The 11,074-nt window shown below is 33.5% G+C and overlaps 1 protein-coding gene across 1 annotated transcript; it reads right to left on the bottom strand.

The window, feature by feature from the left end:
- Positions 1-2,304: 2,304 nt before the first annotated feature.
- Positions 2,305-10,473, bottom strand: LOC128236181 (uncharacterized). Its single transcript, XM_052951070.1, has 10 exons — positions 10,408-10,473; positions 8,479-8,796; positions 7,861-8,157; positions 7,319-7,624; positions 6,901-7,203; positions 6,330-6,647; positions 4,652-4,786; positions 4,166-4,272; positions 3,700-3,881; positions 2,305-3,402 (listed from the first exon to the last, which is right to left on the bottom strand). Exons 1-9 carry the CDS (start codon positions 10,457-10,459, stop codon positions 3,708-3,710), a joined length of 2,010 nt encoding a protein of 669 aa, XP_052807030.1. The 5' UTR covers positions 10,460-10,473; the 3' UTR covers positions 2,305-3,402; positions 3,700-3,707.
- Between the last annotated feature and the right edge of the window lie 601 nt (positions 10,474-11,074).

Here is an 11,074-nt window from a genome sequence, read left to right as displayed (position 1 = left end):
ATAAGAATTCAAAAGTATAATTTTCACGACTGCTAATTCTTGCCTACTGGTAAACCACAAAATGTCAGTTCTTGAGTTCTAACTGCATGATAAGGCACCTCGCATCTGTTGCATGTTTTTGATATTGAGAGAGCCAGTTTTCACACACTATTATCTCCTTTAACCACCACATAAGCACGTACTAAACACCGTTAACAACCTTACTATAAAGTGTATATATATATGATATATCATTATACAGTACAGGTATGTGCCATGTGTAGTCATTCTAAAATGACTAATGTCATGTGCTGTGTTACGAAACAGTCTTAAAACAATGATACAGAACGATGTTGAAGTGTTCTCCGACATCCATTACTTTCCATAAAAAGGTATTACAATAGAATTGATACGTACACACTTCAAAATCCAACCAATTTGCAAAAATCCTACAGCAGAAAAACTGTCCGCCATCATTAGAATCGATAATACACAACTTACCTCGGCAAGCCGCCATGTTGTTCCCACACCACGTGAGGTGTCGATGGTAGTGCGCATGCCCAATGCGCGAATTAAACAGGTGCCCGCGGGGGCGGACTAGGCATGCGCAGCGAAACGGAGAGCCAATGCGCATGCCCGACTTTAAACTTTTTCCGCGCCCTGTTTTCGTATGTCAATGTGTGCAAGCACACTCAAACACACGACACACTATACAACGTTATTTAGAGGTAATCTTCATATTTAACCAGGAGAGTCTGGTGCACATTATAACGCTGTTCAGAGGTTTAAACTTCCGAGGTAACGGGACAATTAACCTCGGAAGTAAATTGTGCCTCGGAAGGTTGCTGTGTACTCATATGATTAACCTCCAAAGGATATAAGCGCAAACGCACACACACACACACACACACACACACACACACACACACACACACACACACACACACACTAAGTGATGTCCCTGTTAATGTTTATAAAATATAGTTTATTTATTTGAGGAAAAGAAACAATGATTTGATGTGCGTTGTTTAGGCTATATGTGTCTGTTTTGTATATTTAGTTGTTTAGAATATTGAATACTTCCCATGTATTTCTGTGGGTTTCAAACTTCTCATTGTTTAATGCTATTTTCTCTTCTATTTTGATTCTTAATTTCAGATAATGCAAAAATGCATTCATATTCATGGCGTTCTTGAAAAATTGATATTTTTTATACCTAATTTGCTTCTGGCTTTGTAATTGCCTCTGTGTTTATATATTTTTAAAGCCATCATTGGAAATGTCATTGCAAAATTGCACTCTTTGATTAACTGAACCCGTGATTTTTTAAATGAATTGCGCTAAAATTTAAATTGCATACGCTGTCACATTTATGTTATTTGAATAACATATCGATTCATACGCGGTTTGAATCTCGAAATGTCTCTTTAAATTACAAACAACTGGTTCGTTACATGGCTCTTGTACTTCCAAGCGAAATAACACCTACCCTTCAATTTGAATAGGCGACTTGGTGATGACAAAAATGCATCTTTCATATCGAACACTGTAAGAACATCGACCAAAAACATTGACACATGCATTCATTCTGCAATTGGGAGGAAACCGTTACAATTGAACTAGCTAGGACCGTTTGTTCGCTTCATTTGTTAGCATTTAAAGGTGTGTGTGTTTCAATACAATTGTAGACCAAATGGTACAGGCCTGTAAATGGACGGGTTAAACTCAGGTCGTTGTTTCATGGCGCTTGGTTCAAAACAAAGTACTTAATCACTTTTGATTTCTCTCAGTTATATGCCATTTTGTTTCCTTAAGCTCACAATTACAACTTATATAATAAACGACGAAATGCAAATGCTTAAGTAAGTATTTCGTGCAAAGATGCGCTTAAATGACCAATTTGCCAAACAATTTTGTTTAACATATGAAATCAGCATAATACAAAAGAAAAAAAAACAACAACTCAAAACATTTTTATTATTACATTTGTTTTTTTTTATAACAGAGATGGACATATATATATATATATATATATATATATATATATATATATTCCATTGAAAAAGTATTATCGAATATAGTCTATAAATAAATGTTTTGGATACCGCATCAGAACAGACAAGGAAAAAATCTGTGACCTTGGGAATGGTTGAAACCGGTTTTCGGTTTCTTAAAGATCAAACTTGTCTAAACATTACACACTTAAACGTATAGGCATACCAAGAGACCGCATCCTCTTGAAAACAATAAATGAACATAAAGGTACACTTATTATAAACCCTAAGTAATATACTTCTAAATAAACATAAAAGTCAGTGCATCAATTACCTAAACTTCGTATTCATTTTCATTGCTGGTGTAAGTTGATTTCACACACAACATAATTTCAATTCACGACCGAAATCGACTAAGATATATATTAAAACGGCCTCCTGATTCTTCAAAGGTACAATTCAACAGTACATTTACATCTAACTAATATGCGTCTAAGAACAGTTTGCGGATCAATGAACTATATGGGAAATAAATTAACAATGATATGATAATCGTACAAAAAAGGAGGAAGCAAATGCAATAAAAGCATGATTGTTTTTCATATGGTTAACTTACCATTCTTCAAGCTGTTTTCACGCTTTTCGAAAACGAGACAATAATATGTAAATTATTATGTTAAGATGTTATTAACATGACAGATAACATTGAATATTATGTTTGCCTATATTTTGACAACACCATCTGGCCATGAACATCACAACTCACCGTTTCATCATTAAATAGCTTGCGAAACACTTCGTGTACAGGTACGTGTTCATGTTGGATACTTGTCTATGTACCACGTCATCAATGTATGTGTACATTGTACAAGTTTGGAATCACATGTTACATGCCATGAGGAAGTGAGTAACATTAAATTAAGCGAGTTTTCAAATATATCTAAAGGTAAAGGACTTTTAAAATTTAACTGCACCTGATACAATTATGGGTAGGCTATGCGTACAATTACACTTAAACCTCACTACAATTTCGTAACTTCCTCACACGTATCTTTCCGAATAGGAACAATCGATATATTTCAATCATTCATTCATGCATTCAATTTGAATATGCAGCTTTAGAGTGTAAAGCCAATTTCCGTAGATATTTAACCATGTCAAATGTTTTATCTTAGCTGAATCATTTCCAAGGTTGTTATTCTCAGGACAGCTTCGTATAAACTATTTTAAATATGAATAATGGCAAAAACAACAGGATGAAAATGGTTTAACGATTCATGTGTCCAACTCTAACCCGAGAGGCCGTGTTTTCGTGTTCTACCAGAGGTAGGATAAGATTATTCGGTCTCTCAACAAGGACAACTTGTTTATAATCAGGAAACGGAGTCGAGTGTGATGGGTAACAGCTAAAGCTGTCTTTGCAATCGAGCTGAAAAAAAAACCATATGATTAAACCATCTTTTATTTTGGTTAACGTATATTCGCGGTGACGAGTTAATGATTGGTAAATCAATCTATATGTGTGCAATCTAATTTGCATAAGTATAAACTTGGTTTTACGCGTTTGTATCTGCAAAGCTGTCATGGTGGCCAATAATAACGCAAAATTAAGTACATTCTCAATTTATATAAACCATAAACATCTTGAAATGGTTAGCGTAACAAGTATGATGATAGGATTTTCGAAAGATACAAATATGACTATATAGAAAAATGTTTTACTCACAAATAGTTTTATAAAGGGTGAATATAATTTGCATCCGGCCTGTTTGCCTGACGGTCTCTGAGATCGGATGGGAAGTCCACATAGTCATAATGACATTCATTTTCATTTGAACGTCTGTTTCCTTCACTCTCCAAATGTTGAGGTGCGTTGTTGATCTCGACAGCACTTGCTGACCCTCCTCTCTTCCAAAATTAATATTTCATCATTATATAGAAATAAACATTAGAGGATAAAACAACTAGTAACACTGCAAATTCATTTTTTAGTAATTTTAGGAATACGACTATTGAGTATTTTATTTGTGTGAACTAATATCAATTATATATGGACCAAATAGATTGTTTAAACCAGTTGTTAATACAGTAATATTACACGGCTTCAAACATCGAAATAATCTTGGAGGAGACACAGCATACGCTTCTTAGTCTAGAAGATATTACATTTCACTGATATAAAGAAATGTTACCAGATTGTAATAGACAGTTGGCTCAAGATTAGGCTGCACAGTATCATACACATGTGTAACTGGCTCTCTAACTGCGCTTGTCCTTTGGCGTAGAAGAGTTGCATAAACTATGTCAAAAGTTAAAACAAGACAACTGTGATTAAATTACGAATTATAACATGTGTAAATACTTCAGCTGATTGCTCTGAATGCATTGATGATCGATCTATGGTGCATTGATAAATATTTACGGAGTTTTTTTGCAGATTACTTTCGATCCTTGTACCATTAAAATATAACAGTATATTTTTGGCTTCTAAGCATGTTTCCGTACCTTCCATTGTATAATCGAGTTAATGACATTGGTTTATGCAATTTCGCGTTTAAGTTTCTCTTCCCTACTGATTTTCTTGACGTATATAATAAAACTTACTATGTTTTTACAAACTTTTTTATTATTAAGACTTATGAATGTCTTATTTCCAATTAAAGTATCTACATAATTACCATGAGGTTTGCATCGCCTAAATAGACGAAAGGCCAACGCTGCTATAAGTAGAAGAAAAATGGTTCCAGCTACGGCGTAAAAGACCGACATATGCCACTGTTGGGTTGCCTGGGGTGCAGAGTTTTTAGTTGATTCTGCAATTAGATAACATTTACTATACCAGTATTTCAAGAGACATTAAATTCTATATTGTATCGTAGTTGGAGATCAAAAATAATACTTAGAAATCACAAAAGGCCGGAGCTGCAGTCTTTCATTGAATGTGTTATACCCACTTATAACCAGAATTTAGTTTAATCTACATTAAGATGTATACTTACTGTTGTTTTCTCTATACCGTGTACTCCCTTAACTGTGCTACTTCCTGATACATTTCTACACTACTTTTCGTATTAAGGATGTATATTTTTCTTTGGAAGGATTTGCCTTCCGGAATGTATTTTAACATGATTATGATTTTTTTTATATACTTTTAGTGTGTTTTATCCATTTGTTACAAGAACCTAATAGTAGACATCTTGAAAATGTATAATACTAATAAGTCTTAATTCTGAAACATTTATCTGTTTTACATTATGTCTGTTATAGTTCTACCCCTGCATTTCTGGTGGACCGAGTCTCTTTTAAACTTGCAATTTAATAAGAAATAAACTATTTCAGGAAGTCAACCTCATGATAATGACAATCAGACATTTTCAGCAACATCCCGATTTCCTGTCAGCAAAGTACTTATTAGAACAGGCGTTTTCTGTGGACACTGCATCTTGTTTATAATCGAAAGTAAGGATTTTCGCTCCCTAAATACTATCACTAATTTAAACATTGAATGTAGAAAAGTTCAGTTCTCTGGCGCAATGGCGTTAACGAATTATTCAGTCCACTTCAATGACTTATGGTATCGTTAGGGTTAGGAATTAATAGAAACAGTCCGTATTTTATTTTTATTTTATTATGTTTTGTTTTCGCTCTACAATTCACTATTTTAAGGTAGGCTTAAAGTCTTTAAAGGGCAACATTATAAGTTGCTGCCTTTTTAAGTTCTTATGCTTTGTTATGTTCGACTCACTTGACTTTAATGATCATGGCAAATGAAACCATATAATTTATAGCTACGTGGCCACAAATTCCTCACTTAAAAAACGCCAAAATATCCAAATCATATGCCTTGTTTTGTTTTACAAATAAGTTGATCATTATATTGCATCGAAAAAAACACCAACCTATATTGCGCTCCTTGAAGACTTATTTTCAAAAAGGACAAGGGCCAATATAAAAATATATATTATATATTGTGCGAATCATAATTAAGAAGGCATAACATTTTATCTCTCTTACAAAACATAATAAATTAAAAATACAATATGGACAGTTACGTCATTCCGGAATGACTACGTTGAAATTGTGTCCTAGCCGTATGAGCACTGACGATTGATTTGGAAGAAACAACGGGCAAAATAGGAACACATTAATCTCATTCAGAATGGGTTTTTTCTTTATGAAATAGTGAGATATCATTTTGATTTAATTTCACTGATAAATCTCTTAAAATAAGCGGAGAGCACTATTATGTCTATTCCGTAGGATTCCTTTGAAAGAAGAAATTGCATGAACTAGCAGTTTTGGTTTGATTGAAAGTGTTAACGAAACTCGAGAAAATGTATCAGATCGAGTACGTACCAGAAACCGATACTTCATAGCTTGCATTTAAATGCGATGGGAAATGATCGCATCTTGTCGAACATGTAATAGTTCCACCAGCCATGTCTTTAGTGACATTGAAGAGCACGTTGGAAACAGATCGGAAACTCCCATTTTCACCATTCGTCCAGTTGTTGTTTTGAAGGTATCTTATATCATCTTTGTCACTTGACCATTCAATTGTGCAAGGCGGATTTGATGCATCCGTTTCACAAGACAAGTTTAAGAAACAGACGGAAACATTGTTGCTATTTTCATGCATTTTGTTGACGAATATGGAAAGATCCGACGGGGGATCTGAAAATAAAATAAAACAAACTTGATAATATAAATATTAAATTCAAACCGTTTTAATTTCAGAAAATACAAACATATAATGCTTAATTTTCAATAATACACACTAATCAAACAAAAAAAATATTAAATTTTAAGCTCAATAATACAACCATTTCCTATGGGAAATGTCGTTATATTAAATTTGGGTTTTCTTATCATATTTTTCCTTCTTAAAATTTAACAATAATCGTCAATCTATTTGAGTTAAACTTACATTTTATACTGATGTTTACGCATATTGACATTTTTGTCAAACCGAAATCCTGTTTACTATCCCTGTAACAACACATTTCTTTTCCATTCCAACTCTTATTAGTCTTTGTTACCTTTGCACGGCTTGTAAAAGTATTAGAAGATCTATTAAATGAATCTGTTTGTTGAACATCTGCTAGCAAAAATGTGCTAACGCGTATTTCTATTGTAGGTGCTGGGAAAGCATTGTGCACTTCACAGATTGCTGTCGAATTTTTTCCATCAAGGAATTCGGGAACTGTTAACACGGGCGTGCTACCTTTCTCTGGAATTGAAGTCGTATAATGTACTAAAATTTAATATTATGCAAGATCATAATAGTTTAACCTCCACAAAAAAATGATTCATAGATTGTTATTATGTGTCTTCTATTAGCTTACCTACGTTACAGAGAACGCCATGCACGTCGTAGGGAGTTTCAAGAGCTGCATTTGAAACGAGGCATGTCACATTCTGTCTTGACTGTCCAGCCATTTGTTGATGAACGTTATGGAATCGGTAAATCCCTTTGATCTCTTTGCTTTCAGCAAGAACAAATGACTTCTGACCCAGTAAAAGTTCGACCTGTACGGGGTTTGCTCCTTTTTTTGTTTTGCAATACATGTCGGAGCCTGCATAAACATAAATGCATTCTGTTGTGTTAAAGTCTGGGAACTTTGGACCGAGAACTGGATAATTCGGTCGCCCTAAAAACAACAGAACTCATTTAAATCAGTTAGCATATTATATACCATATAACCAAAAAAATCGATTAAAAAGGTATGTTACATTGCTGCTTATGCATTATCATCAGGAATCACAACTTATTTATTTCACACTGATATGATTAATGTTTTCCTTCAAATCAGACATGAACATTATGAACATGAAATAACATTAATAATAAATTGTTTGATTTTTCAGTGAAATACAATGAATGTACCTGGAATATAAAGCTGCACATAGTCCGTGGTTTCTGTTGAATTGCATTCTAAAATATATGATCCCTCATCTCTGTGATCATAGTTGAGTACCGTTAATGTGAACATATATGCAGATACCGTTTCCTCTACGTAATAACCTTCGCGTAGCTGTATCTCTTTGCTGTTCTTCTTCCATGTTCGTGTAAGGAAAGTTTTGTACCATAGAGAAAGGTCAGACGGAAAGTATCCTAATTTGACATCCGCGCCTTGAACAACTGGGTTTAAAAGCACGAGAGTTCCACATTGTCCAACAATATCTGTATATTAGAAGTTAGTAATACATGTTTAAAAGAGTTTATAAAACAATTGAAGATTATTGATTTGAACTGATTAATTCGACATTGTCTTTGCCTATTGGCTTATTACCATTTACTTTTTCTTGTATTTTGAGAAAATGATAGTAAAATATAAAGAACATAGTAAAAAGACAACCTACCATGACTTTGTTAGAATGTTTCAATGAGTAAAGACCTAAATATCAAAACAATGGAGGAAACAAAAATGAAATGCACAGTCTTTATATCTGTATTAATATGTTTATCTTCATCATTTGGGTAACTCACTAAAATCATTTTTACCTGTCATATTTAAAGATACCATGCTTGTTCTAGTCGTAGTGTTTGTTGAACATACGGCGTAGAAGTCAGATTTGTTGTATGCAACTGTGGCCTTCCATTTCAAAAAGAATGATTCGTCCTCCGAATATCTTGTAGCAAACTCAAGATTCATTGTTCGAATTTGTGTTTCTCCGTCAATAATGTATTTCCATTCTACTTGACATCCCCAAGGGTAGAATGGTGTCGCTTTCAGTGTTACATCCCTGTTCACAAAAGCTGGCCCTACCACTGATATCGTTCCATAATGGTTTGTTGCAGCCTTTATGTAGTCATGCAGAGCTGCAACCAAGGTTGTAAACTAATAACAAGTACTCAATACCCTCAATAAAGTTAGCTTTCAGGTTAAACAATAGTATTAAAAATTATAATTGTAAATCCGATAGGTCAACGATTTTGAACGCTTATTGTATATATAAAAAATCTGGTGTATAATAATTATAACAATAATAATACAGTAAAACTGCGGTCGTTCGAACAAGCGGTCGTTCGAAAACCGACGTTCCCTCGAGGTCGGAGCTTGGTACCGAACTTGTTTCCTTCTATTTGCATATAATTTATACCTACGCTGCATCGAAACCTAACTTTGTCGAGGAGTCGAGCAATATACTCGGTCCCAAGTACACAAATCATGCACAAAACCTTATGGCTCCCTTGAGGTAATAATTTCACACTTTTTCCCGAACGCTTGTTCCAAAATAAACAAACAATTGCAAGGTATTAAAATTTTCGCAAGTTGTAAAAACTGCAATGACAGTTGAAAGGCAATTTGATAAGGTGTGAAAAACCGCTTAACACTGTTAACGCATGACCGATACTAGTTGATATGGGCATTTTAGAAGATAGTTATGAGAAGTTAATGACGAGAAGTTAATTGTGAAAAATGTAAATGAGTAATAAAAACATCAATAAACACTACGATATCAATCCAACATCGGAATCTCTGAAAATAATTCATTCTTGTCACTTTGCTTTGCAATATGGCAATTTTGTAAAAATAAAAAAAAAAATATTTATTTATTAATGATATTTCTTTTACATTTTATATTTAGTATACATATAGTATACCACAGCCTTTGAACATATGAGCGATTTCCACAACGCAACACATAAACGGTGTCTTAGTTAACAGACGACTTCAAACTTAAAATATATTAAAAGATATTTCATAACAGACTGGAGAATTGAAAATCGGGTTGTTCGAAACATCGGTTCCCTCGAGGTTTAGGCTCGGTACCCGGTGACCTCGAGCGATCGCAGTTTAACTGTAATAATAATAAAATTAATAATAATAAAAAGCATAATCAAAATCATGGTCATAATATCAATATCAATAATATTAATAATAAAATTAATAATAATAATAATAATAATAATAATAATAATAATAATAATAATAATAATAATAATAGTAATAATAATAAAGATAATAGTTTACAAAAGAGATGGACACACGGGTAATAGCAATCTAGGTTTGATCCACTAAGATCGACACATAAAATTATCAGATTAATTTGTTGAACATAAGTATTGGAAGAAAAAAATACGTTACCGTTTCTGTTCCATTACATTTATTCACATACAATAAGAATTAGAACAAAATATAGTAGTTGTAGTAGTAGTAGTAGCAGCAGCAGCAGCAGCAGCAGAAGCAGAACTAGTAGTAGTAGTAGTAGTAGTAGTAGTAGTAGTAGTAGTAGTAGTAGTAGTAGTAGTAGTAGTAGTAGTAGTAGAAGTAGTAATAGTAGTGGTAGCAGCAGCAGTTGTAGTAGTAGTTGTTATTGAAGTCGTTGTAGTAGTAGGAGTTGCAGTAGCAGTTGTTGTGTAGGTAGTTACAGCTCCTGTCTTATATTGAAATTAAAACAATGAATAGCGGTAACATATCCAACAAACCAAAAAGGAATACTGTAAAATGAGCACATTTTAGCACAGTTTGTCGTGACATATCTCCGTTGAATGTTTTTCATTTATTTAAATTGTGTTGCATTTGTTACTTATTGTTTTCAGAAAATAGTCTTAGACCTTCCCTCAAATATCTTTAAGGGAAGATAAGTCTGTTTCGCCCTCTCAGTCAACAATTGTATAACTGAATCACCGGAATCGCCAATCGATACACTTTGGCTTTGACAATGAAATGAACTGATAGTACTTTCGCATATATGAAAAACGTTTCGTCCAGCAGACACACGCTATTTTCTGTATTAGTTTAATTCATCTCAAAAAGGAAATAAAATATGTCAAACATTGTTCTTCAATGTTAATTATTAAGTTGCTCATGCCGCAACCTGGTTGACTATTATAAACTGGAAGATGTTCGTGTTAATATGTGAAAAACAATGTCATTTCAAATAATATTATAACTCTACTCTCACTGTTTTCTTTTCAGCCAATATGAAAGTATTCGATGTACCAATTAGCTTCTCGTTTCATAGAGTCATTGTTAACCATGATTAGTTTTATGCCTAGTAACTCCATATATTTGTGTTACCATTTATATGGGCATGATTACCGATTACTGATATGTAAAAGAAAACGAAAGGCCAAAAAAGCATGTTTGCAA

The sequence above is a fragment of the Mya arenaria genome, chromosome 5 (assembly GCF_026914265.1).
Source record: "Mya arenaria isolate MELC-2E11 chromosome 5, ASM2691426v1".
Lineage (NCBI taxonomy): Eukaryota > Metazoa > Mollusca > Bivalvia > Myida > Myidae > Mya > Mya arenaria.
This window is presented reverse-complemented; position numbering and strand designations above follow the sequence as displayed.

Excerpts from the sequence above, each read along its gene's own strand:
- LOC128236181 (XM_052951070.1), bottom strand. The coding sequence starts at position 10,459 with ATGTCACGACAAACTGTGCTAAAATGTGCTCATTTTACAGTATTCCTT. Across the intron at positions 8,158-8,478 it reads GGTATCTTTAAATATGACAG|ATATTGTTGGACAATGTGGA; the intron begins GTAAAAATGATT and ends TCTAATATACAG. Across the intron at positions 4,787-6,329 it reads CTATGAAGTATCGGTTTCTG|AATCAACTAAAAACTCTGCA; the intron begins GTACGTACTCGA and ends ATCTAATTGCAG.